Here is a 26,724-nt window from a genome sequence, read left to right as displayed (position 1 = left end):
AAAATAGTTTTATTAAGATTAATGAGCTAATGATTATCTACATACAAGTGATGATCATTATTTAAATGAAAATCGGACTTCATTTTTTTAATTTTTTAATGTTTTTTGAGTAAAATGAGCCCCTGGGCCTATTTTAGGCAAACTTCGAAGAGAAATGGGCCCATTGGAACCTTTTGCAAAATCTTATTTTTAATATAATTATTACATACACTAAAATGTAGAGCACAGATTGTACTTCCTGAAAAACAAGCAATTTCTAAGTGTTGTGATTACAGAGCTAGTAAACTATATTGTGTTTTGTTAAGTGGTTGTTCAGACGCGTACCTAGGTTAAATATCTCCGATGATAGGTTGCTTACGTTTTATTTTCTAAAATACTGCTTTAAAATTGGGTGATAAAACCAAACAATTTAAATTTATTAAGACTTTATAACAAGTTTATCTTTCCTGTTCTTTCTTGTTTTTTTGCTTCAGCTGATGCAAGTTGTTTAATTATATTATTGGAGTCAATTTCTTCGATCATCATCTCTATCGCTCTATACTCAGTGAAGGAAGATCACATAATTGACTTTGGCCCAAAGAGACTCTCGAATGTAAATGTATTGATTTTAATTTGCTAAATGATCTTTCAAAAGGTATTAGAAACCGAAAAAATATCAAGCCCCGAATAATTACGCAATCAAATTAAGTAATTGAACTGGAATTGATACTTTTTCGGTATGGTTTGTAAGCAAGTTTCTAAAATCCAAACTTTCTTCATTCTTGTCCATTCACGTTAAAGCTGCAAGCTTTTCCAAATTTTTCACAACGTGCTTCACACCTGTCCGGAGAGCCTCAAAACATAAAAGTCATGCTCAAAAAATAAAACCAATTGGGTTTGGTAGCCCATACATCCATTTTTCAAAAAATAAAAAAATTGAAATCATCTGCCTACGTCCAAGAAAAAAAAAAGACTTATTTTTTGGATTTTTTTGTTCCTTGCTCTATCGCCAGGAGAGCCTCAAACCACAAAAGACACACTCAAAAATAGGAAATAAATAATAAAACTGATATTACTATTATTGATATGCATAGTCTATACATAAAGGCTTTAAAAATAAAAAATTAAGCCATCTGTCAATGTGTAGGAAATCATTGTTACTTTGAACTAGTCATTCATTTTGACCTTGCTTTTAATGGAAAACATTACTTTAACCACCATTTTTTTCTTTGAATTTGAATCATTTCTAAACTTAAAACACTGTCGCAAAATAAAAAAACTATTTAAATAGTGTCTATAATTAAACTTTGGCAAAGGCTGTTTCAAAACTCTAAATATCATAGGTTTTATTTACTGTGGGTTTTTTTTACAAACTGCAGTTACACACAGGTTAAACAAATAAGTATTTAAGATTTAATCTCATAAATAAATTTTTGAATCAGTTTAAATAAATCCATAGGTACATTCTCAGTTGATTTTTTTTGTCATAAACTCTTATTCTAAAGTAAAAAAAGTTTCAATGTTCATTAAAGATGCAACAGACATATTTCACTTAAATGTGCTTGCTATTGTATTCAACCACACATCTTTCAAGCCAATTTCCATATTGTGGATGTAATTTTGAATGTTTGTATTTTTGCCACTGAACAGAAAATCGTGATGAAGAGCTTCCAAAGATTGTTCACTGAAAGGACCAAAGGATTTTTTCTTCATTCTGATAAAATCATCAATGTGAAAAAAAACGATGTGCACTTTTGGGGTCACACTTACAAATACTAGACTTAAAAAAGATGTCCGAACTTCTTCAATTTTTTTTTTCATATTCCTTGTCAAGGACATTTCCAAAACAGGCTCTAACAACAGCACTGAATTTTTTGAATGCATCAATGATGGCCAAAACTGATGAATCTAGGTTCTCTAAGAGCTGATCTATCACATCAACATTTTTCAGGAGTTTTTGGCAATCATTGTCAGCAAATTGTCCACCATGATATGGTTGGATTGTGATGTTGAGTCTTTTTGGCCACTCATCTGCATCTGGCAATGCTTCCTTTAGTGCTTTGAACAAGTGATTTACTATCCCAATAAGCAGATGAAGTTCCATTGGGGGGATTAGTTCGAAAATGAATTTGCTTGGATCAGCTTTTAGAAGTGGTTCATGGACAACATTGTTGAAAAACTTTGCCCTCCTAATGTCACCACCTTTTAAAAGAAAGTCTGTGTAACAATTTTGAAGATCAGACAGCGTCCTGAGCACACCTTTTTCAGCTAAGTTCTTTGCTTCACTATCACAGTATAGGCATGGATGTGAGCTAGAGTGACATTGCAAACCACATAAAATGTTAACAACTTTCAAATCGCAAGAGACCACAAAGTCTACATTTCCGGGTTGAACAAGCTCAATAAAGTTTTTAATGTTGCTGTAATTCTCATGTAGATTCTCTGCAACTGCAATTAGAAATTGCTTTTTAACTCCACTGTCTTTTAGAGCTCGAGAGGTGACAATTTTTTTTGAAGGTGGGCTGCTTGAATCATTTTCATCATTCATTCTTTGAAGACTTACTGTAGGCTTTAGGAAGCCTCGACCTCAATCAATCCCAACCTTTATGAGATGACCTGCTTGAGGTTGTCTCTTAAGTGAAATTTCTGCTAGAAAGTCAGAGAGATTTTTGCAGTGAACAACTTTGTACTCTTTGTGTGGCTTTTTTTCGCCTGATAATGCAATTGTAGTTTTTGTAAAAAAATTTGTAAGTTGCAACCCTGCTTCATGAAAATTTGCTCGATAGTTTGGCTCAAAAAGAGGCAATTTGGGAACCAAATTTATTTTGATGCAAGTTTTTTGACTCCAATATTAGACATGCCTGTAGTTTTCTGAATTTGCACCAGGTCTTGGGCACTTAACTTATACTTTTCTGCAGTTGTTGATTTTGAACATGATGCTCCTAAAAACAAATTTTAAAAATCTTGTTATAAAATGTAATCTTAGAACAGACAAAATAAGTCCATTAAAAACAGGAAAGGTACAAAATTTAAGTTACCGAGGGTAACAGGTAATGGACGACCTCCCTCAGTCACTGACAGCCTGATTGTCCCACCTGGTGATGATTCTTGAACTTTGATAGTTGCAGAGGCTGTCTATTCAAAAACTTTTTTGTTTTCTGTTGAAATTTCTCTAAGGTTTAAATTCAAAGAAATAGAGTTGCATTTATGAGGTAAGCCTTTTCCTAGTGATGACAAACAATCTGAACATCTTTTCAGGGGATTTGTGGTATTTAAAGTTGTAGAATTATCCAAAGGATGTTTTTCAGTCAGCTTCAGCTTACCAATTTGGCAAATCAGGCAGTTACAGTTGGAACCTCTTGTCTCAGTCTTAACATTGATAGTTTGAAAATTATAAAGAGTAGGCAGCTTGACAGGTACTCCTCTTTCAACCCTTCTAAGTTTCTTTCTACAAGTTCCACATATTCCAGTTGGAACTCTAGAGTCCAAAAAGTCAATGTCTGTTGCAAAAATGTTTTTGAATCTCTCAAAGGCTACACCAGAAATTGGTGAATTGCACTTTTTCATACATACAACACACACTGTTTTTCTACACTCTTCATGAGATTTGGCACTATTGGGCATTTTGAAAGAGTCCAAGTTAAGTTAAAATTGCAAAAAGTACTTGTTTGTGTTTTTATTTGATAAGTGACTTAATTTATTGTCAGCAACTAATAAAAAAATTTATGTTTTTACAGCTTCTTTATTTCACCATTAAATGACATAAATATGTAACACTGTAAGTATTGCTAAGTAGTAAGCAATAAAATGGACCTAGCTATTCAAGAAATATGGCCTCAAAAAAACGTTTAAAACACTTGACTTTTAAAAGAAAGCGAATTAGCAGGTAAAGATACCCCTAGGGTTATGCAATTTAAAATGGGTTAACAATAAAAGCAATCTAGCTTCATTTTGTTTATTTTATATGGTTATTTTTTTATCAAATTTTATTTTTCTCTAGTGATCAAATTTTATAGTTATTCATAAATAAGTATCATCTTTTCTTCATTAGGCCTTTAGGAAAAGAGCTAATAACGTGAGAAAATTCAAAGTCATTTTTTTTCCTTGGACGTAGGCAGATGATTTCAATCTTTTTATTTTTTGAAACATGGATGTATGGGCTTCCAAACCCAATTGGTTTTATTTTTTGAGCATGACTTTTATGTTTTGAGGCTCTCCGGACAGGTGTGACTTTCTTTCTTTGTTTTGTTTTTTTTTAAACTACTTTTAAGTACTTCGTTTCTGTTTTAAAACACAATTATTTCATTTCAAAAAGAAATCCAAACTTTTCATTGTTTTCTTGTAAACGAACGGTTTTTGTTTTTTATTCATTAAAGAGACGGTTGATTTTTCCTTTCAAAGCTCTTTCCGTTTCTTCTGCGGATAAACTAACATCTCTCGATGCTTCGCCGTCCATTCTTTTCTCTTTTTTTGACGTCTTTTAAATTCGATTCCCCATTCATTTGCAAATTCGAATTTCTTCTTTCAAGGAGTTACTAACACTTCTCTTTCTTTGATATTTAAATTTTAATGGAGTGTGTCATAGTACTTGTATACGATGTAAAGAATTTTATTTTTTATTTATAAGTAAGCGTCCCAGAGCGGTCTTTACTTCTTGTAAGAAAGAAAAGTAATAAAAATGCTCGTTTTTATATAACAACTAAAAGGAAGCGTGAGAGGCTTGAATGACTTCGCGATTGCGTGCAACAGAATGAAGCTCCATAGCCCTAGCGATGTTAGAAAGTCATATGTTAATATTCAATTTTGAATTCAACGTTGCGTTACTTTTATTCACACTAGCCGTGCTTTCATCGTCCATTGTATTTTAGAGAATTTCCACTATTTTCCATTAAACTTCCCGTATTAAAATCTGATTGAATTGACTATCTATAGCTTTGCCAAGCCAGGTTTTGCATGGCAAGGTATTTGATGCAGTGCAAAAGTATTTTCAAAAGATCACCTCATTTCTGAATTTCTCTTTTATCTTTATTTTAATTTCTCTAGAATGATTTTAAGTTCTACATAAATTATGCCTCTGTTGTTAAGTAAATTTCTTTCCATTTCCTTCCATTGAGTAAAATATTGTCATTGATTATTGGTACTTTTATGAATTCTCATTCTCTTAGGTGCTTTCGATTGCTTAAATCCGCTTTCTTACTCCAAACTAGATTGATTATCGAACAGGGAAAAAAAGAAGACAGCACCACACTGAGGAAATCGGTGATCAAGCTGTCTATTAAATTCCTCGCAGAAGTCTTCAATCCCTTTGCAGCCTTCTGAATTGTTTATCATCTTGTTTGTTTTCATTTTAAACAGCTGCTTTCTTGTTTCACAACTTGAAAATTTCAGACACGAAGGATGGATGTAATCTTATCACCAGAAAAAAATTTCACTGATGGTTGAAACACGGTGAGCACGAGCCTAATCTTTTGTATCATCTCTAGATCTTCATCATAAAGCACCAATTGGTTGAATCCGGATGCAAGATCTTCTTGCATTTTAGAGTCCCGAAGCCGAATCCTGGTTTCCTTCATGGTGAGAATGCTTTCCACCATCATCACTTTGTTGTTTGAACAAGTTGGTACCGGAGTTAGTGGCTACCGATAGGCTTCTCGTGCATCTGCAAAGGTAGAAAAATAAATAGTTAAAGTTAAATATACTAAAAATCAACAACGTTTTATTATAACAAAGTATTGTTTAACATCTTTTAGTTGAGTAAGTACTTACTAGCAGTACTAACAGTTGGGCAACGTTTTCGTACTTAGACTTGACAGTAGCCTTTAAAAGCCTTTCTTTTTTGGATGTTTTGCAAACAAGTGCTTCTCATACCTGCCGTATTTTAGTCATGACACTGGTAGAGTTTATTATACCTGTGGCACTTTGCTTCGTCTTTGTTGACTTTTGTAAAGAAGTTCCAGATTTCAGAACGAAACTTCTGCTTCTTGTTACAGCGGTCTGAGCGTTACTTGATTTTTGTTTTCTTGATTGGTACCGTCCTTGTGCACCTTGTTCGACATCAGCTCTATCAGCTTCGAGTGATTCATCACCTTCAATCACTTCTATGACTGGTGTATGAGGGCCAGCTATTTGAGACCTAATCTAAGGTGTTTGGATCAAGGTCGGCGCAGAGGTGTTAGGAGAAGCAACGTCTTCTTCTCTACGTTATCATCTTCGCTGATGCTGCTTGAATTCGTTCTTGTTAAAATCAGCCGTTTTCAAACCTGAAAATTTGATATTCAAATTTCACAATTTAATTTTAAAATCTAACAAAACTTTTATGCATCTGCTTCGGGCAACAACTAAAGTGACACTGACACGCAGCACGTCACAGCAAAATAATTTAGGTTGATGAAAATATTGGCGAAAATCCGTCTAAATACCGGCTACTTTTTGGACGCTGAGAAGTATCAGAAGTACGTGTTTTCGCCGTATGAACGGTTCGTCCTGCTATACCAAATTCTAATAAGATCAGAAGGATTTTGTCCGAGATTTTTTGTCATCGATCTTGGAAGGATTGCAACTCGGAAGTATCGTATATACGAGACTTCCCAGACTCTGATGCTTACTTTTAGTTATTTACAGCACGAATTTTTAATTTAGTTTTAGACAGAGGTTTTTAGTAATTGTTAAGTTTTTTTTAAATTTGAGTTTTTTTAAATGAGTTAAAGTTTGAAATTAATAGTCTATAGATATAAAGTTTAAAAAATATCAATTGTTAAGTCATATGGTGAAGTTCACATAATTATTATCACATAATTACCCATACTCACCAACCATACTCACCACCACTATATGGGCGAACTTGACCCATCAAAAAAGGTTTTAAAAAAAGGGTCAGGACCGCATTTTTTTACTTTTTAATTTTCATACGTAGTTTTATTGATCGCATATCTGTTGAATTTAACATCTTTATTTGAATCAACGTTAGCTATTTTTTTTTTGGAGAAAAATAATTTTTAATTTGTTAAATGTTTTCTCATTACCACAGTGACTATAATTATTGAAATTTTGAAATAATTCTTTTAACTATAATTAAAAGAATTATTTCAAAGTTTCAATAATAAATTTAACAAAAAGACATTGAAAACAGTTAATTACGCCCGAATTTTTTTAATGCCGTTCGCGCCAGTGTGAGATGTCGATCGATCAACTGTGAACAAGGCTTCGAGTTTACGAACTTCAATGTCGAGTACAAAGATTCACAGCAATATTTTGTACCAAATATTGGAATTAACTCAAGTGGTATTTTTTAAGAAAGGATATTTTGATTCTGACACAACTTTCCAAACTTCAATCATAGAAGTAAATTTGCGCTACATTATTTGTGAACTATTTTTTCCCTTTTTCTTTTGTAAAAATAATACTAGGATTTAGGAGCTCTCAAAAAACAACTCTAAACATTTTTAATTTTAAGTATTTCGCCACGACATATGCGCGGTTAATTATGCAGTGAAAAGGTACAAAGCGTGGAGTTTTTAATTTACAACTCGAGATTTTCCCACTGTTGCTGGCGCCCCGTCAGTCGCGACACTTACACGTTTACCACGAGGCAGTTGAAACCTGTTTATTATCTAATTAAGCTCAGCTTTTTTAACATCGGTGCCGCGAGTTCTTCCGATTAAAGCTACTAGGTTTAACAATACTAATGACACAGTGGACAAAAAATGGTCAATTGTAGACAGACTAAAAGTCTGTAGAATCCGTCGAGAGCTAAACTAAATACTGTTCAGTTTTTCAAATGATCCATCAAACTTTATTTTCATGTTGTTTTTTTTATTATACGACGCTTATTTGTACGGCGTGACATGAAGTCTATGATGAGAGCCGCACTTAAATAGACCAAGATCGGCATATTCACATCATTGGTATAGACTATGTTAACAAGGAATGTCTGATTTTGTCAATAAAAATGTTGCAAATGTCTGGGCGTCATAAAAACAGAATTATTTTAAACATTTTTTAATCTTAAGACAAATCAAATTGCCACGTGCAAAATTCAAATAAAACAAAACTGTTTCTTAAGTCAAATTTTACAAACAGTTGAGCCGATACGGGTTAAACCGAAGAACTACAATTAAAAGTTTACAAAAAACTAAATCACAAAAGAAGCATAAACGTCAAAGATTTTTAAAACCAGTTTAACGCTAGTGGTTGCTCGTGTTTAGGTTTTTTGTGCTTATCAAGGCCATATTTATACATTTTATATCAACTTTAATGTAAAATTAACAATTCAGTGCTTAAGCATTTTCATTTGTAGCTCGTTTAAAATTAATCTTTTCCTTCACTGATTACTTTGATGATTTCTTTAGTTTCTATAAGAACCAATTCTTACTTATTGCACTCTGGCTTATTAAAATACTACGACAGTGGAATAAGAAATGTTTAAACACAGACTTAATTGAAAAACCAACTAAATGTATAGTTTATATACTTTACGTACTCAATGTAACCTTTGTATGCATCGTTTGATTGCAAAACAAGCTATTGTAAAATAATAATCTTATTATCACGAATTTTTTAGTAAACACGCTATTTTTCTTACATTTCTAATTTAGAGCTTTAGGAAGTTGTTGAAGCATTCTGGAACGCGTTCGAGAGAAAAAAGATAACGTGTTAAGTTTGATCTTTTTACTCACGCTTTACAATGAGTATAGCAGGCGCTTATTATTAGAGAGTTAAAGATTATGGAAAAAAAAAAACTATTTTCCAAATTTTTTAAGTAACAACATAAACCAATTTTTTCGATCCATTAAGCGCGAAACATGAATGATATTTAAAAAAAGAGGTATTAGTTTCCCTAATTAAAATCAATTTATTGGTTTGATGTTAGTTTGTTATGCTTTAAACTTGTCGTGCATTCACAAAAGTGCTGTGTATAAAAAGTCTTTTTTGTATTAATGACTTACATGCGTACATAAGGATGCGAGGAGTTAACAAAAGAGAGTAACTTTTTTTTTATTTTCATAAAAAAACTTTTATTCTATAATACTTATCAAATAATTCTCATTGTTAATGAACGAAATCAATTGAAGCTACTAATCATAAACTTATGCTTTAGCTTAGAATAAATAATCCGCTCAGCAGATTTCTTGTAAAGTTATCTCCGTTATGGCACAAACGCACATCTTGATCTTCATAACTTTGATTTGTATGAATGAATAAACACGGAAATAGCGGTGAGCAGAAAGCGAATGAAGTCAAAGACGACTTCTTATTAACATAATATCGAATCCTCATTCCCCCTTTTTCTGCTTCACTGAACACCATTTATTGTGAAGCCCTTACTTTAGGAAACCATAAACTTTTCCCCCCTTCTTTTGGTAAGTGGAGTTATTTACTTTGGTTCTAGATTTCCGATAGATTCTCCGATATAATTCTGAAAGTCGAGTTGATAAGATATATATATATATATATATATACACATATATATATATATGTGTGTGTGTGTGTGTTTATATATACATACATATATATGCATATATATACATATATATGTATATATACATATATGTATGTATATATATATAAGTATATATATGATATGTATGTATACATGGATAAAAAGTATTATTGTTATTTATTAATTTTTTTGAGAATAAAAGATTTTACCAAATTTTACACCATTTTTATACACAGCTTCCTATAATCAAACTGTCAATGTTATCTTTATCAGATTGACAGAAACCATAACTTAGATATGCTATATGTTATAATGCATGTTATATGCTATGTTAAAGACAAAGTGTGTTTATTTACAAAGTTATCAATAGTTTTGTAATTTTTTTTGTATGTGCATGTGATTATCAAAACAGATTTTGTATTTACAGATGTAAAATTACATTTTATATCAAAAACAAGGAGCAGCATTTTTAAAACTCCATTAAAAACACAAACATGCAGAACATGTTTTTGTATGACTTTGGGTAAATATGCTGGTTTGTTTGTTATTGATTTTAAAGCGTCTTAGTACAAAAGATAAATAAAAACAACATTTATTTATAGCCTAAGTAGATTGTTGTGAAATTTGAGATTACAAACTTGTTTTACTCTAAATTCACTCATAAAATCAGTCATAAAATAACTTAAATATAGTATAACAATATATTTAAAGAACAATGTCTTTTTACTTAACTATTAATTCCAATTTCTAAGTTTTATTCCTCCACCAAAATTTAAATTCTCACTTTAAATCTTACATAAAAACACTTCAAATTGTAATTCGCCACTTTTTAAAATTTATTTGCACTATATCATGTTTGTAGTTTTTAAATAATAAAATAATCCTCTACTACTAAATGTTTGGCGCAATAATAATGCATTTCATGTATATACTATGTATATAAAATGTATATATTGTTAATATGTGCATTTATTTATGCATTTTTATACATTAACATATTGTATGTTTTATTAATTATAAATTGAAAGAATTTAACATTTTTGATTTGATTAATTTAGTTAAATAGAGGAGACCTCCCAGTAAATAAACATTCATAGCTGACATGGGAATGATAACTCTTTTATATATGAAAAAAGAAAAAAAAAAATTTTGATACTTTTGAATGGCTTCTACATGAATTTTAAATTGAAATAAATATTGCTAAATTTATCAAAACATTTTTCAAGAGAAAAACTAATGTAAATGAATACTTCTCACCAAATCTTTAAAGATTATTAAGATACATGAAAACAATTTTCTTGTTTTTAATTCCACATAAGTTGAGTTCTTATAGTAATCTCATATTTCATGAGTAGGTCATTCCATAAAGCTGACTTTAGTAACTGGCTTGTCAATATTAAATTTTACCTTTGAGCTTTATGTGCTGTAATTAGGCATAAGTTGGTTTGTTAATTAAGTTATAAATAAACTAATGTCATAATCATTGACAAATCACTGTGAATTGGGTTTAAGAGATTTTTTTTTCTTTTATGAGGTTTGTGGGATGGCAGAAGAGAAATTGGAACTTCACTTTATTATTTTGAGTCAGGTATCTTTTTTTTTTTTTTTTTTTTTTTCTTGTTTAAGAGTCAAAGAACACAAAATACACAAAATGGATAATAGTGTGTGATTCAATAGTGATTTATTGATATACAGAATCATTTGAAGTATTAGCCTCTTACTTTTGGGCTTCTAATTTAGAGGAAAACAGGTGTTTGTATTGATGATCCTGAATAAATACGGGACCTTTTTTGAAATTGCATTTAAAGAAGCATTTTTTTTGAAATTGTTAATTCAGTTTTTTTTTCCCTTTTTATAATTTTATGTTGTATAAAAGCAGGCCATGCATTACAAAGTTTTATTTAAAAAAAAATCTACACTAAAGAAATTTTAAGTGCATCCTGGTTTTCTAATAAATGAGAATCAAAGAACACATTAGCCTCTATAGCCAAACTATAATCAGTGTTTGAACTTTCCGTAAAAAGCTTCAGAGTTGTACAAATACTTATAATGTTTGGATTTATGAAATTTTCAAACTTAAATCAAGATAGAAAAAAAGAAATAAAGAAATGAAAAAAATGAGTGATGAAAATATGAGCATTATGACTATTTTAAAAAGAAGTTTAAAATTTTTTTTTATTTTAGGATGCTGGAGGTATCATAGGTAAAGTAAGTTATTTACTATGATGAATTTTAAAGGTTTGATGTGGTTTATTCATACTGGTGTTATTTTTAAGATAATTATTTTCTAGGAAGGAAGAAACATCAGACAAATGAGAGATGAGGTAATTTATTCTGAAAACTGCAACATTTCTTGAACATAAGTAGTTGAATGAAAATGAAGTTTGCATTATTTTTTGTTTTGCTTTTAATTTAACTTCATTTATATTTGTTATTATTCTTTAGAGTGGAGCAAATATAAATATTTCTGGAAGTTCTGGTGTTGAAAGGTAATTTTTTGTTTGTATGTTTACTATACTTTTTTAATGTTTTACAATGTTAAAAAAATTTTGTTTTATCTTTTACACTTTTAATGCTAATACATGTTTTTATTTTAAGTTTTCTTTGTACAGTAGTATAAAGTATATTCTTATTGTATTTTTTATATATTAACATTTATATATTCATATCACAACAAAACAAGTACATGCTTAAAAGTGATATTTTAAGTTTTTGTTTTGCGTTGAAAAACAACAAATTTTTACAAGAAACTTTTGATTAGGTTTTATTTATATAATGATTTTTAGCGCTTTTTTGAACAATTTTTTAGGATTTATATATATATATATATATTTTAATTATAGAATATTAAATATCAAAGGTACATCGTCAGAAGTAAAATCTGGAGTACGAATGGTTGCTGAAAAGTTACAAGAAGTAATTCTTATAAATCATTCTTATTTATCTTAAAAAACTTACATTTTATCATTTTTCCCGAGTTACTTGATCACCTATTTTAGCCATGTATATCATTTCTTTACTAATATGCCAATACCTTCTTGTTTATTTTTTTTTTATAATCAGTTGTTAACTTTGAGTGTAATCATTTGCTATCTTTTTAAAAACCTATCACTTTTTCTGATGTAAGACTTGGTTTATATCCCACTCAGAATATATTTTTGCATTATCTCTTTTTTTTTTTGTGCTCTCCTTCAAGAAACTAAATCTTCTTGTTCCAATTCAATATTGTTTATTTATATTTATTTTCATTTAGTGTTTTCATATTCTTCAATTTTTTTTAACTATAATTGGGATAAAATCAACTACTTTATATTTTGGAAAAATTGTGATGTTATCTTGTTTATATTGTTCTAGAAATTATTGCAATATTATTCCCTTTTGTAATTTATTAACTAATTATAAATTTACAATAAACTTTGATTTGCTTCGATTTGCATTTTAAAAATGATACAAATTAGTATCTGGCTCGTTAATTTGATAAATTGACATCTCTCTGCATTACGGCATTATTATGCCACTTGTGTTAAATTAGAAACATGTTAATAATGAATTTGTTTCACCTACTTTTTTTTTATTTGTTAAATTTTGATTGATAAAATTTTTTTTAGATTTTATCTGGCACAAATACTGAATATATTCCACCTGTCACATTGAGGTTGTTAGTACCAAATAGTCAATGTGGTCCTTTGATTGGGAAAGGTGGGCAAAGAATTAAAGAAATTAGGGAGGTAACTTGTTTTGAGGATATTTCTTTTCTAATTCTGTCTTAAAAAGACCACGAGTTAACATAAAATACTATTAAAACAGGTTTCCAACCTTGATATAAATCAGATTTTTTTTGAAACAACAGCAACAATAACAAATGTATTTTGACTTGTATGAATGAATAAACACAGGAATAGGGCTCAGCAGAAAGTGAATTAAGTCTAGGATGACTTGTTATTGATAAATTTTTAAATCCTCATTCCTTTTTTTTTGCTTTGCAGAATACCTTTTACTGTGGAATCCTCACTTTTTAAATTTGTTAACACGTTTGTTTTTTGAGTTTAACTATCAGAATTGATCTGACACTGTTACAAAATTCAGTTATTTTTAGAGGTTCATAATATATGAAATATATGAAATATATTTATAATATATGAAATATGTTTATAATATATGAAATATATGAAATATATTCATAATATATAAAATATATTTATAATATATGAAATATATGAAAGCATGACACAGATTTTCTTCAAAAAAAAAAAAAAGATTTTTTAAAATAAATCTTTTGATGGCAAAACATGAATCACACCTTTGATATTAATTACCATTTTTTAAAAATCCAGCCCTCAGCCATTTTTTTCTTCATAAATACTTTTTATGTATGTACTTGTTCGGGCACTGTCAATTAAAAATTTGGAAAATTGTAGACAATTTTTCCTGTATTGTGTTTTTAACTATCAAATGTGCACTTACTGTTATTAATAGTTTGAGCAGCTTTGGCTTCAAAATTATTTACTCCTAGTAATCATGTTTATGCTGAACTTTGCACAAAGTGTTGTGTTAACTTCCACCTTTAAACATCAATTTTTAAGTTAGAGAATGCAGAAGTTTTGTAACAATAGAATGGAACACATCATTAGTAAAACTTTACAAGCACCTAAATCTTAAAAAAACTCTTTTTCCCAATTTTTCAAGTATGTCATTTTGTTTTTAGCCATACCTAAAGCTTTTAAATAATTTAGCAGACAAAATAGTCTTTTGATGGATTACAACAATAAAATATATTTTTATGATTGCTTGGTTGAATAAAATAATTTTCTGTCAGTTTAAAATAGCAATGTTTATGAAAGAATTTCATAAACATATTATTCTAATAATTACTTTATTTGTTCTTTTACAATTCTTTTGTTTTTTTCTTATTTTCTCAAATTGACTAATTTTTTCTCCTTTATTTAGGCTTCAGGGGCAACTATTACTGTAAGTAAAACATTCATGCATTATGAATGTGCATCAATCTTTTTGCACCTTTTTGCAATCTCAGAGCTTTTTCTGTTTTTTTTTTTTTTATTGATTAAATTAGGATTAGTAAAGTTTAATAAAAAAGTTTGAAGCAAGTTTAAAAAAAATATTACATGATCATCATAACTCAAAGGTATATATCACTTTAAAATTCAGCAGTCATCTTGAGATCCTGTTGCATTATTTTTAAGTTTATATCTTTTTACCTTTCAAAATATATTTGAAAAAATATATTTATTAGATAAGTTTTCTTTGAAATTTTTTTTTTAAAAAAAAATAGTTATTTTTTGAAAATATTTCTTTATAACAGCAAAAAAAATTTATAAAATTTAAATTAGTTGGTTCAAAACTGTTTTTTCATTCTGAAGCCTGAAGAGAATAGATGATGAACATATGATGAATATTATTTAAAATTTTTTAGTACATTTTTTGTAGATACCTTCAGAAACACTTCCAGGTTCATCTGAGCGATCTGTAACATTAGCTGGATCACCAGATGCTTTAGGACTATGTGTTGCAAAAATATGTGATATTTTTGAGGAGGTACAATGTTAATATTTAAACTTTAGATGATGATCATGATGATCATGATATTGTAATGATTTTATTTTATCCTAGTTTCCTGCTCGTCAAAACAATGTCCAATACTACCCCCATATGTATCCACGCTCCATGGGCCCTCATCAGGTACATCTATTAGTTTCTCTTTTATTGGTTTAAATCGTTAGAACTTAAACTTATTCGGTCTACTGCCTTTCTTCAATGAATAAATACTCCTACTTACCTTCTCCTTTTTTTTTATAACACATCCTTAAGGTGTAACACATAAGGGTATAAAAGACCTCAGAGTGCTACTGCCCCCTTTAGGAACCACTGCTTTAAATGAGTTATTTTTTCACAGGCTGTAGTAATTATGCTTAAACATGAAACTTTGTGTTCTAGCTTTCTGTTATGAGTGGGCAACTCTCTTTTACAGGTAAAAATTTAATAACCTCCTAAGTTTTTTTCTTGTCAAGTTGTAGTTTTTTTCTTGTCAAGTTGTAGTTTTTTTAGATGTATATGGGATTTTATAAAATTATTGTTTAGGTCTTTCGAGAAGAAGTGAACAGAAAGTTCGTCTCCCCAGCAATGTATGATGAAGATTTTCTGTTTGCTCACCATTTTTAAGAAAAAACTGAATGAATTTTAGGTTGAGCTTTTAAATATTTCTTCTGAAAATATTTTTTATTATTTAGGTGATTGGATCATTGATTGGAAAAGGTGGATGTCATATAAATGAAATCAGGTTCGAAGTTTCACCCTTTTTTTTTTTTCTTTTTTTTTTTTGAGTCGAGAAAAATGATTTTAATTAATTATATATGATTACGTATGATATTTTATTTTAAAGTTGAAATATATTTAGACAATTTTCTGGTGCAACTGTACACGTCGAGGAATCTAAGAAAGATAGCCGAATGTCTGATGTTATTATTGCTGGCACACCAGAAGCTGTTAGCTGCGCAACATTTCTAATTAATGCTAGGTAATTTGTTTTTTTAACTTCATACAACTAGTTACATTATTAGCTGACGCAAAACTTATTTGTTTCTTGCTGCAAACAAAGGAGCGTTGCGAAACAAAGCGAGAGAAAAAATGTGGTAGAAAAAAAAAAAAATTCTTGCCACTTTTTTTTGTCTATAACATTTTATTATAGCAAAATTATGTGGTGTATTTCAGCTTCATTTGGTTTCTATTTTACTTTTTAGAATTTCCGCGGGACGTCAAGCAAACCGTAATCGTCGCGAAGGGACACGCGATAGTCGCGATACCAGAGGTGGTGATGGCACAGATGATGGAAATCGTCGTGGGCGGGGGCCTCCTCAAGGCCGTGGAAACGATTACGATTCAGACGACATAGGTGATTAAAGAAATTTTTTTTTTACTGGTCACACTTTCATCGTTAATTATTTATTTTTCTTTTTTTTTTTTTCTAAACAAAATAATTTTTTTCTATTGACAAAAAATGTGTCACTTATAAAAAGTTTTCTTTTTTCTTTCTCTATGTTTATGAAGCTATAAATTATTGAAACCTTTACATCTTAAAACTTATTTATGATAATTTTTAGGTAGATATGTTTATTCCAAGTCATAATCTGATTAACTGTAATTGTTATATTTACGTAAAAATAAAAAGATATCTAATGGAGATAATGTAATCTCTTTGTTAAAAGAATGCGAGGTACTTCATATCGGAATTTTAAAAACTTCAATCCCTTCGACTGAATGACAAGAACTTGTAAAAATTGAAACGTATCTTCATGTTTTCTGATTTTTAAAGATAAATTCAAAGAAAAATAAGCAGCATTCAAAATCACTTCACAGGTCGTATCTTTCCTCTTTAAACTTAAAGATATGAAATAGTAAAGTGAAAAAATTAGGGTTCAGTGGCCAGACTTGTACTCGTCAGTCATCAACGATAGTTCAGACTCTGCTTAAGATAAAACTGACAGAAATATGCTTTCTCCCCTTTTATCGGTCACGGCGATCTTCTATTTGACTTATTAGTAAATTTTTCGAGATCGTCCGTGTTTTATCATTCGGTCTTATTTTTATAAGATTTTTCATTCCGTACTTTCAAGGCCTTCTCAAACAGGCCACAACAGCTCATTTTCCGTAAAATTAGCGAAGGCCGACTTTTTTACGGTTAAAATTATTTTTTATCCTTGCTTTTGTAAACAAACTTCAGAAACAAAGAGCTTTATTAGGACAAAACATTTTGATTAAATTTCGGAAGCAAATATTGTAGAAATTTTTTTTTACGTTTATAAATAAGTTAATTACAATAAAAATTTAAAGAGTTTAGCTAAAAATGACTAAATCTCATTTTTATAACTATGTTTATTTTAGCTGTTTAACACTTGAAATACAAATAATAAATTTTTTGATAAAAACAAACATGTTAACTTTATTTTATTAAAATTATTTTGACTTTTTTTAACTAAAATTACTTTATTTTGAATTTGAAAGTTTTGCTTGTTTTATTAAACATTCCTTCCCAAAATCTTCAGAGTGTTTTTTACAACAATTGTTTAAAGAAATGTTTGCTAAAATGCAGCAAACTTTTTTAACACTTCGAACAAGCAATTGAAATTTACTATTGCAGTTAATAAAAATGTCAATTAATCCTCTCTTACACAGCAATGGTGAAACTTTACTCACAAGTGTCACTTCAAATATAAAAAAACAATAAATAACAAAGCAGACTAAATTGTCAGAAGGTTCTCTTAGTCTTCCCCTGTTCAAAGAACTAATCAAAGTTCCATTTTCTTGAAACATATCAAAGGTGTCTGTTTCTTCTAAAATTGAATGTAATTCCGGAAGTTTGTAAGCAATAGAACCTGCAATATATAAAAGCCCTTTTTTGCATTCATTTGGCAACTGAACCTCACAATTTTCACATATTGACATATCAAACTACACATCAAGTTCACAGTTATCACAGTGGTAGTGAGCAGGAGGAAATATTGTAAAATCTGCTTGCTCGTCTATCAAGTTTTGTCGATTCTAAATTTTTGAATAACATTTTTGCACAGTTATCAGATATGTGCCACCTGACCCTTGCTGATATTTCCTAAACTGTTTTTCTAGTGCATCTGATTGCATTTGTCCTAGCAATACATAAGATACACCGCAATTCAACAAATACTTGGCACAGCTTGCTAATCTTTTAGAAGTTTTTTGCAAAGCACTCACAGTATCCATTGTTAACTTTTTCTCTCTTAATTTTGAATTTACGCATTTCAAATTTTCAGCAAAATAAGAAATATAGTTCTCTAAGAAATCTATTTGCTAATCATTGACTGAAGTAATAGGCTTTCTTTGAATATCATTTAATCTAATATATAGACCTTTTGCTTTACTGTTGACAATAAACTATCACTTGACAACTGTTTCAGAAAAAAGTGCAGTATCTTTAGCTTCAGGAATTTTTACACGTAATGCTGCAACTGTTTCATCACAAAAAACTTTGAGAACTAATCCATAATTTTGTCGTTCAATTGGTTTTGGTTATTTGATGCCTAATATAACTTGCTCGCTTAGAATCTGTTTCATTATTAATAACATAACTAACAGCATTCTCCAGTTGAGAATAATATTTAATAATTCCTTTGTTTAAAAAAGAAAATAAATATCTCCAGAATCTTCTAAAGTTACATATATTGAAAACTTAGGTACTGGTCCACAATTTTCATATGATATTAAAAATATTTTTTTTTCTTTTTCAACAAAATAAAATTTTTCTTCACAGTTATTTATCATTGACTTCAAATTTTTTACAATTGAATTAAATTGAATAGCTTCCATTTTTTTAAAGTTTTCGAACTCATCAGGTAAACTATTTCTTTCAGAGCACATTAACCCAGTGACATCTCGTTTTCTAGACACTATTGGAATACAAGACACTGATATACCTTTAAAGACTGATGGAGGATGCACTGGAACAAACCTATTACCTTTGACTCTTTTTAATTCTGCATCTTTAGGCTAGTGCTGAGCACAAATTCGCTTATAATCTGTAAACACCAAGTTTGCATTTGGAAGTTTTTTAATCCATAACTTGAGATCCTCAGATTCACAGACAAAGACATACCAATTTTATCTTCACCATTTTTTGAAACGCATTCAAACATTGGCTGACCATTTCCTGACTCTAAAACATTGCAAAAACAATCAAACTGATCACTTTCAGTTATAATTTTTCAGAGTGCACTGTAGCCTTTGTTGCATTTATAAGACCCTGAATAAAATTCTTCAACAGATACTCCAATATTCACTACACTATCTTATAATAACTTTTTCATCTAAACAAGAAGAACTATTAATTACTATTAGTTAATTAATTCCAGTTATACTATTACAGCTTGAAGAACCATAATCTTATTCTCTCTTCACTTACTTTGAAATTATAGAAAATAATTTCATTTTTGTAAACTTCGTTTGCGATTTGAGTCTGACCATTTTCTGGCGATATCAGAAATTTACTTCAGATTAAAGAAAGAAACAGTAAAAACACCAAGTTTTATAAAACGAAACAAAATACAGAAAGAAATTATTTCGTTATTTATTTGAACAAAATACAGACACGCAATTATTTCTTTAAAGTTAAATAATTTTGCAGACCTGGAATCTCGTGACACATTCGGTTAAAAGTTCTAAAAAAAGACTGATTTTTTAAATAGTAAATTCTACATAACAAAAATAACAAACCTTTCTCTTTCTTCTTTTCTTAATAAAACAGGTCTTATTTTTCCTAATTGTCAAAAAAAAAATCAAAATTCCTTTGTTCCTTTGTGTGTATTTTTAAATGCCCCCGAACGTCGGTAATCTGCCCCCGAACGTCGATAATCTTAAAAGTGAATTTTATTTGCATGGTTTCAAAAGAACAACGTTCTGACTGTATAACGCACAAGTTTTTGTTTACAAAGTTAGGTGAATTCGCATTGTATAAAACATTTTAAATAGGTTACATGGAGTTGTTTCACTATTTGGTAATTTCCAGATCCACGGATATTAGGAAAATCTATATACGAAAGATCGCCGTGGGTGGTATTGGGTAAAAATGTCCGAATAACAAAACTGAGAAAAAAAAAGAAATTTTACAGCAATAATTCATTTAAATCCCACAATTCAAAATACACTAAATAATATGCAGTGAATATATAAAAGATTTCATGGACTTTTAATTTTTCACTAGAAATATTTTTTCTCAATTAAAAGATTCAAAAATAAACCCTTATTTGAATCCAGGTTTCTCAGTTCAGTGTATGCAAGCTTATTTGAATCCAGGTATCTCAGTTCAGTGTATGCAAGCTTCGAAAAAGTATTTTTGTATTGCCACTAGTAAAGTGCACATGTAAGTCATGTCGCATACCTTTAATTTATCATCGATTCCTCATTTTTAAAACGACTACAAACGCACATCTCAATAATAATTTATATCTGCACGTGTTGAACCGAAAAGGTCGCTCACTTGATATTGCGATTTGGAACGAAAAACGCGATGAGTGTGTTCGAAAATAAAAAATTTCAATTGTGTAATAGAAGTGACAAAAAAAACAAAGTGATAACATAAGGTTTTTTAACACTCTTTTTCGGTTGAAAATAAAACTTTCAAAGCATTGACCTAAAGTTAAATGAATGCACTTCTAAAGTATATATGAAGAAAATATAATTTAAACTTTATGAAACTTTACATTTAAAGTAAAATTAGCGTAAGACAAAGGGTATTGCAGATCTTAGCGTATATTTTGATACATGCGGTGGTTATATTGCAGCATTTATCTAAAATAGCTTGAAACAAAAAACAGACATGCATTTCATTAAAATTTGCTGAGCTTTCTTTCTCCGTCTTCCTTTCGAGGTCTGAAACCGCTAACCATGTCTTTAAACTCTCTGAAATAAATTTTCCTGTTTCTTTCCAACCTGCAGAGCAAACCATTTTTATTAAAAGATGTGCAAAATATAAAAAAAATGTAATAAGCATTGTAGTATATGTATAATATATGTATATCATGATTTATTATACAATAATTTAATGTAAGTATAATATAAATATGATATTAATATAGTATAAATATGAATTAAATCATAGCAATTTTTTAAGATCTTTACAATTAAAATTCTTACTCACTTGAAATGTTTGAGAACTGCTTCTTTATCTTCATCTGATGCTTTTTCCATCACGTGCATTAGCGCTTCTTTAATGTCATTAGCCGCTATATAACCAACCCCTTCGAAATCGAACGCGTTGTAGGCGGCTTTCGCTAAATGAATGATTTTTATTACTTAACTTATGATGCATGGAGTTGAAAATATAATTAAGATTTAAAATGTTTATTTGATGTAATCAACGAGCCAAAAAGTTGCATATTCATAAAATGTCTTCTAAATTTGAATCCCCATCTTCAAATAAAATTTATACCGTCTTTTTCGTTCTTATCGTTCGTTTCCAGTCTATCGATGAGATCCATAAACTCGTCGAAAACAATTTTTCCATTTCCGTCGTCAACAAGAATCGTGAGATTTTGTAGAAGATTGTCAGTGGGATTGTACCCGATGGTAAGCAGCATCTCTTTAAGCTCATGGACCAGGAAATATCCTTTAAAGTTCATTAAATGTAAATGAAACTTGAAAATGAAATGTAAATATATAAAAATGAGAAAATTCTCGTCACTATAAAAAAACTTTCCCATGAAAGAAAGAGGAAAGTTTTTAGTTTAAAGTTTTTTTGTTTTTTTTATATAATTTTTTACCATTATTATCTTTATCTAACAGATGAAATGCATCATTGAACTCTCGAATTTGGTCTGGTGAAAAACGTTGTCTGTAGGCATATTTGCTCATGGTGTCGCTTATATCTGATTTCGGCAACAACAAATTGACAAATGTTATTTCAACGATACGAGCTTTTGGTTTGAATAATTCAATCAAAAGTTAATAAAGTTTTATGAGTTGATATCTTGAATAATTCATATTTTTACGCTGCAGCGAATATCTCTTGCGATTGCTGGTGAAGAAACAATTTCTCTCTCTTATGATCTCAACAACCTCATTTATGATGTTTGTGTACTTGAATTTTTACGGAGAATCTTAAGTTGAATAGATTACTGGTAGGAGTCGTGCGAGACGGGGGTTAATATGTTAGCAATATTGTTAAAATGTTAAGAAACACAAATTGCATCAGAAAAAAATTTTCTATTAACTAATACCAGCAAATAACAGCGCAACAAAAAATAAAAACTTTAACAAATCTTGCAGGTGTCTACGTAAATTTATGTAAATTTATGTAAATTTATGTAAATTTATGTAAATTTATGTAAATTTATGTAAATTTATGTAAATTTATGTAAATTTATGTAAATTTATGTAAATTTATGTAAATTTATGTAAATTTATGTAAATTTATGTAAATTGTAATTTTAATTTTTCAGCCATCTTTGAAGTTCTAATTGGTGTTGGGTCTAAAAAAAGGCAATACAAACATTAAAAAAATAATAATAATTTTTTTTCTCAAATTCCATTTAATCTTTTTTATTGCTTTATAAATACTACAGGAGATTGTGTTTAAAATCCAAGCAGCTAGGTTAATATTGAGAAACTTTATTTCTCATTAGACAATCAAAGATAATTATAAAACAATCTTCAAAAACCAATATATAGGAAAGAAATCTAATCAAGCAAATTGTTTAATTGTAAAAGTAAGAAATAATAATATTAAATTTTTGATTTTTTTTTTTTTTTTCTTCTAAAAACTGATCACCTTAAATAATTTTGTTCAATTTCACAGTAAAGTTTTATTGAACTTCATTTCTTCTTTTCGCTTCTCCGTTCTAATTTCGTATTTTCCGTTCTTAATTTCATATTCTTTGGAAAATAACTTTGAAAACTTTACAAAGTTGACAAAGGGTGATTTATACAAGATTATGTTAAGCACATGTTAGATAGGAGTGGTGGGAGAGGGTAGCAAACCAAGTTTTAACGTAATTTAATAAACAATCTTTAACTTTTGTTTTAGAATGAAAATGTTTTGCTACTTTTTGTTTATTTATAAATTTTTATTTCCTAAGCTCAATAAAATTATATAATTCCTACATTTGTTAGTGTCAAGAGTTTGAATGCAGCCTATGCTTAGAACGCAGTGGTTAGGCTAATGAAAATTGAAAAATAAAAGTACCATGATGAATAAAAACTAAATTTTTATTACTCTCAAGTATTTATTGCACAATTTACATCTAAAAAAAAATTAAAATTTATAGATTGCAACTATTTTACACAATTTATAACTTAATTCAACCATTGCATATTTCTGTATATATAAAGCATTAGATTCATTTTGCTATAATAAACTTATAAATAAACAAAAAAGTGTAAAATCTAAAAAACTCTGCAACTTGTAAACAAATTCGGTAATTCATTTAAAGAAAGTTAGATACATAAATAGGTAACACAATCAAATAAAAAAGTCTTCAGCAAATAGTATCCATGACTGTCATTTTAAATTTTTTATTAAACTTTGAATGTTTACCAAACTCAAGTTAATAATTTATAATGGAAAAATATTGCTGACCCAGCAGGAAAAAAGTTGAAAGCAGTTAATTCTTTAACAGCTCAGTTCTGATGATAAACAGAAATTTCCAGAAGAAAGAGCAGAAGCTAATAAAAAAATTTAGAAAACCTTTGAAGAATGACCTTGCTGGTGGTTATTTTAGCAATGAGTTAAATTCACTAGTTCAATCAAATATGAAAAACCATGAAATCATCCCTAAAGAGCCTTTTCAGGTTTTTTAAGATCACAAAAAAAGCGTTTCTTCCACAAAAATTGAGCTCCAGAAAGAAAAAAGAAGACACAGTAAAAATTATGTTTTGGAGAAAAAGACAAATTAAGAGGAGCAGGCTATAGACTATCGACTTGTCAATCATGCAATTAAAGAGATCTCTAGTACAAAGATAATTTTTTTTTTTTCAAAATACTCGAGTCTGCCTATATACCATAACGATGCAGGTTACCAAGGATAATATTTTGCTTGTATAATCTTGGATTTCAACATGCTCTTCTCTTCCAATCAGTTTTTTGTATAAATCTTCATAAGATTAGCAAGAAAAAAATCTATGGCATCAAAAAAATCTATTACAACAAATCTTCCTGAAGTTTTACACAACATCTCATCAAGATCCCTCCATAAAAAAAATGAAGAATAAACTTTTAGAAAAATTAATCAATAAAGTTTGTGTAACGTTGTGTGCTTGCTGGGAGCACTTATTCTTGAAAACTTGAATCAATACATAACAGCAACATTCGAATACAAGCAGAGAAAAAGTTTCTAAAAGAGTGATAAATTAATGCAATGAAAACAAGTTCAGTCTCTAAAGTAACAAAGCAAAACGTAATAATTCAATCATTTAACAGCAATCAGTGCAGACAAAAATTTCAGCTGTAATTCCTCATAAAATGATAAAAACTAATCTTGAGGGAATAACTGACTTTATGACTTTTGTGGTAAAGGTGTTTGGTGGCATTTGGAAAATAATTATACAGTTTTTCATGATTTAAAAACAGATTCTTATTTTAGGAATGAAGGTCCCAATTTAATGCACTTTAACAAAAACAACTTTCAATCAGTTACATTTAAAAAGTTGTTGCCAAAAATGCATTAATAAGAAGGTTAAACCTCCATTTGATTTGTTAACTTCGTTTAATAAGTTTATTGGAAGATAAACAGATACAGAGAATGTTGAAGACAAAATTACGGTATGTGAAAATTAATTACTTAATTGATAAAATATGTATTTTGAACAAATCTTTATAAAAAAACAAAAAACAGTCAACAAAAAATGTGTATTTCGTAAACTTATAGATTTAAGTTTAATAGAGCATTTTGATACTTGAGCCAGAAATAACAAATGAAAATATTACTATATTTAAAATAATTACAAAAATCTTAACAATAGACTTTATTAATAGAGTCATAATCTAAATTGTCATAATTCTAAACAAAGTGGCTCGTTTTGAATCTTGTGTTCTTGGAATCTTGTGTTCTTGGAATCTTGTGTTCTTGGAATGGAAGTAGAAAAATGGAAGGTAGAGGAAAACATTTGGGTCGCATTAAAGTTTCCAACAGAGTGAAATTTGTTGAAGCTACCATCTTGATTGGTTCGAATGGAAAACAGTGGCGATAAACTTGAAAAGCCGAAAGCCAATTGATCAACAATTAGAAAAGACAGGTCGCAAATGAAACCAGGCAATCGAAAGAAATTTTACGTTGCATTCTGACGTCACACTTTTCCTAGCTTTTAGAAATTTTAAAAAATTAAAAAATTTAGCCTTTATGGGTAAGAATATATTTTTTTTTGTTGCATTATAATTGCATATAAATATGGCTTAATATTTCAGTATTTTTATAACTATTTCAGGTTCCAGTCTAAAGTTGTCTCCATTTGGGAATAGAAACTTTCTTTGTGCAATTGAATTGATCGCTAACCACAATAAAACCTTTAAAGATCATTTGCATCTTGTTGCTAAGCACTAAGAAGAGGAAAGAAGCATGCAAGGTCATTACTTATTTTGAGATTCACAGAACAAATTCATTGAGGAGTGCGGCATTTTGGTGGTTTAAGAAGTGATTTGCGAAATCAAGTGGTTGGTTTTCTGCACCATCATAACAGATTACATATAAGATAACAGAAACAGAAAAGCCGAAAACGAAAGTAATTCGTCCCACAGTGAGCAAATCACTTTCGTTTTCGGCTTTTCTGATTCAACAATAATTAGCAGCAAGAGATTAGAGAGCGGTTGCTTAGACAAGAAGATCTTAAAAACAAATAGGGAGCTGATCTAATTAAATTAACATTTAATGACCTGGAAGAGAATAAACTTAACTTAAAAAAATTGTCGTGTTCAAGGGTGCAATAATGGCGCTAGTATGGCAGATACCTTCAAAGGAGCTTACACTTTAATTAAACAAAAGAATCCATAAGCAATTTTTTTTTAATCTGCCTACAATTTAAATTTATGTGGTCTTAACGCTATTGAATGAAAAGCTCCTGTGAAATCCTAATTTGGAAAAATTCAAAAACTCTTTATTCTGTTTAGCTGCAGCCCATTTTGTTGGTGTTTTTTACATAACTGCTTGCGACACGATGGAGCACAAAAACTAAACTAGTCAAGCTTCTAGCAAGAAAGCAAGAGAGACCCTATAATTATTAAACCGTCTAAAAGAACTGGACCTTTCTACAGAAAGTAGTCATGAAGTGCATTCATTTATAAAACGGGGGGAATTAATTTTAAATTTTTTATTTTCACTACTTTTTTGGTTTAAATGTCTGATGGCAGTTAAAAATTGAGTCTTCTTCCCAATTACTCAACTTAATCTGGATGATGAACTAAAAGATCTTGATTGGTCTTTTGATGGATTTGGACCCAATCCGTTTATCTTGGAACTTTATTTTAAAGGAGGAAATAGAGATTGCAAAAAATTTAAAATTCAAATAATTATGTTTGCTGAGAACGTGAAAAAAGAAGACCTTCCACGAGAAAGCTGCTGGTTACAACCACGATAAAGCATAAAAAGCTTCGAATCTGATTCGTTCAATACCGCACTTGACAATCTTACTGGTCAAATGAGAGTAAGACTTAAAATAATTAAAGAGGAATGGAACAGGTTTTCTTTCCTTATGTCTTCACTGAAATCTCAAATAGAAAAAGAACTACGTATAAAAGCCAATAATCCTGTCGAGCTCTAACTAACAGGCTTAATTAA

General features: G+C 29.4%; 2 protein-coding genes, 1 long non-coding RNA gene and 1 pseudogene across 5 annotated transcripts; 1 reads left to right on the top strand and 3 right to left on the bottom strand.

Moving 5' to 3' along the window:
* Positions 1-4,437: 4,437 nt before the first annotated feature.
* On the bottom strand, positions 4,438-6,416 carry LOC149887257 (uncharacterized). Its single transcript, XR_016453476.1, has 2 exons — positions 5,746-6,416; positions 4,438-5,638 (listed from the first exon to the last, which is right to left on the bottom strand). It is a non-coding gene; the product is annotated as an uncharacterized LOC149887257 (long non-coding RNA).
* A 2,742-nt stretch (positions 6,417-9,158) lies between these two features.
* On the top strand, positions 9,159-16,613 carry LOC145190302 (poly(rC)-binding protein 3-like). 3 transcript variants are annotated; one of them, XM_090090898.1, is made up of 15 exons: positions 9,159-9,338; positions 10,953-11,006; positions 11,603-11,626; positions 11,710-11,742; positions 11,864-11,907; positions 12,262-12,334; positions 13,027-13,146; positions 14,366-14,386; positions 14,864-14,971; positions 15,047-15,115; positions 15,371-15,404; positions 15,515-15,558; positions 15,664-15,713; positions 15,831-15,950; positions 16,174-16,613. In XM_090090898.1, exons 2-15 carry the CDS (start codon positions 10,962-10,964, stop codon positions 16,331-16,333), a joined length of 945 nt encoding a protein of 314 aa, XP_089947024.1. In that variant the 5' UTR covers positions 9,159-9,338; positions 10,953-10,961; the 3' UTR covers positions 16,334-16,613. The 3 variants fall into 3 exon arrangements, with proteins under 3 accessions (XP_089947024.1, XP_089947025.1, XP_089947026.1); XM_090090899.1 differs by lacking the exon at positions 9,159-9,338 and adding an exon at positions 10,763-10,861; XM_090090900.1 differs by lacking the exon at positions 9,159-9,338 and adding an exon at positions 10,782-10,857.
* An 803-nt stretch (positions 16,614-17,416) lies between these two features.
* LOC149887256 (uncharacterized) lies at positions 17,417-19,045 on the bottom strand (annotated as a pseudogene).
* Positions 19,046-20,062: 1,017 nt separating this feature from the next.
* Positions 20,063-21,933, bottom strand: LOC145190300 (neo-calmodulin-like). Its single transcript, XM_090091730.1, has 4 exons — positions 21,721-21,933; positions 21,390-21,566; positions 21,099-21,231; positions 20,063-20,890 (listed from the first exon to the last, which is right to left on the bottom strand). Exons 1-4 carry the CDS (start codon positions 21,809-21,811, stop codon positions 20,788-20,790), a joined length of 504 nt encoding a protein of 167 aa, XP_089947856.1. The 5' UTR covers positions 21,812-21,933; the 3' UTR covers positions 20,063-20,787.
* Between the last annotated feature and the right edge of the window lie 4,791 nt (positions 21,934-26,724).

Source organism: Hydra viridissima, unplaced genomic scaffold (assembly GCF_058129835.1).
Source record: "Hydra viridissima isolate aposymbiotic clone 2 unplaced genomic scaffold, HvirCarnegie_v1 scaffold_6, whole genome shotgun sequence".
In the NCBI taxonomy this organism is placed as follows: Eukaryota; Metazoa; Cnidaria; class Hydrozoa; order Anthoathecata; family Hydridae; genus Hydra; species Hydra viridissima.
Note: the sequence above shows the minus strand (reverse complement) of the source record. Positions and strands in the feature narration are given on the sequence as shown.

Coding starts and splice junctions, on each gene's coding strand:
- LOC145190300 (XM_090091730.1), bottom strand. CDS start 21,811: ATGAGCAAATATGCCTACAGACAACGTTTTTCACCAGACCAAATTCGA. Junction 21,567..21,720: donor GTTAGATAAAGATAATAATG/GTAAAAAATTAT, acceptor TGAACTTTAAAG/GATATTTCCTGGTCCATGAG. Junction 20,891..21,098: donor GCAGTTCTCAAACATTTCAA/GTGAGTAAGAAT, acceptor TTTGCTCTGCAG/GTTGGAAAGAAACAGGAAAA.
- LOC145190302 (XM_090090898.1), top strand. CDS start 10,962: ATGGCAGAAGAGAAATTGGAACTTCACTTTATTATTTTGAGTCAG. Junction 11,908..12,261: donor GGAAGTTCTGGTGTTGAAAG/GTAATTTTTTGT, acceptor TTTTAATTATAG/AATATTAAATATCAAAGGTA. Junction 15,714..15,830: donor TGTCATATAAATGAAATCAG/GTTCGAAGTTTC, acceptor AAATATATTTAG/ACAATTTTCTGGTGCAACTG.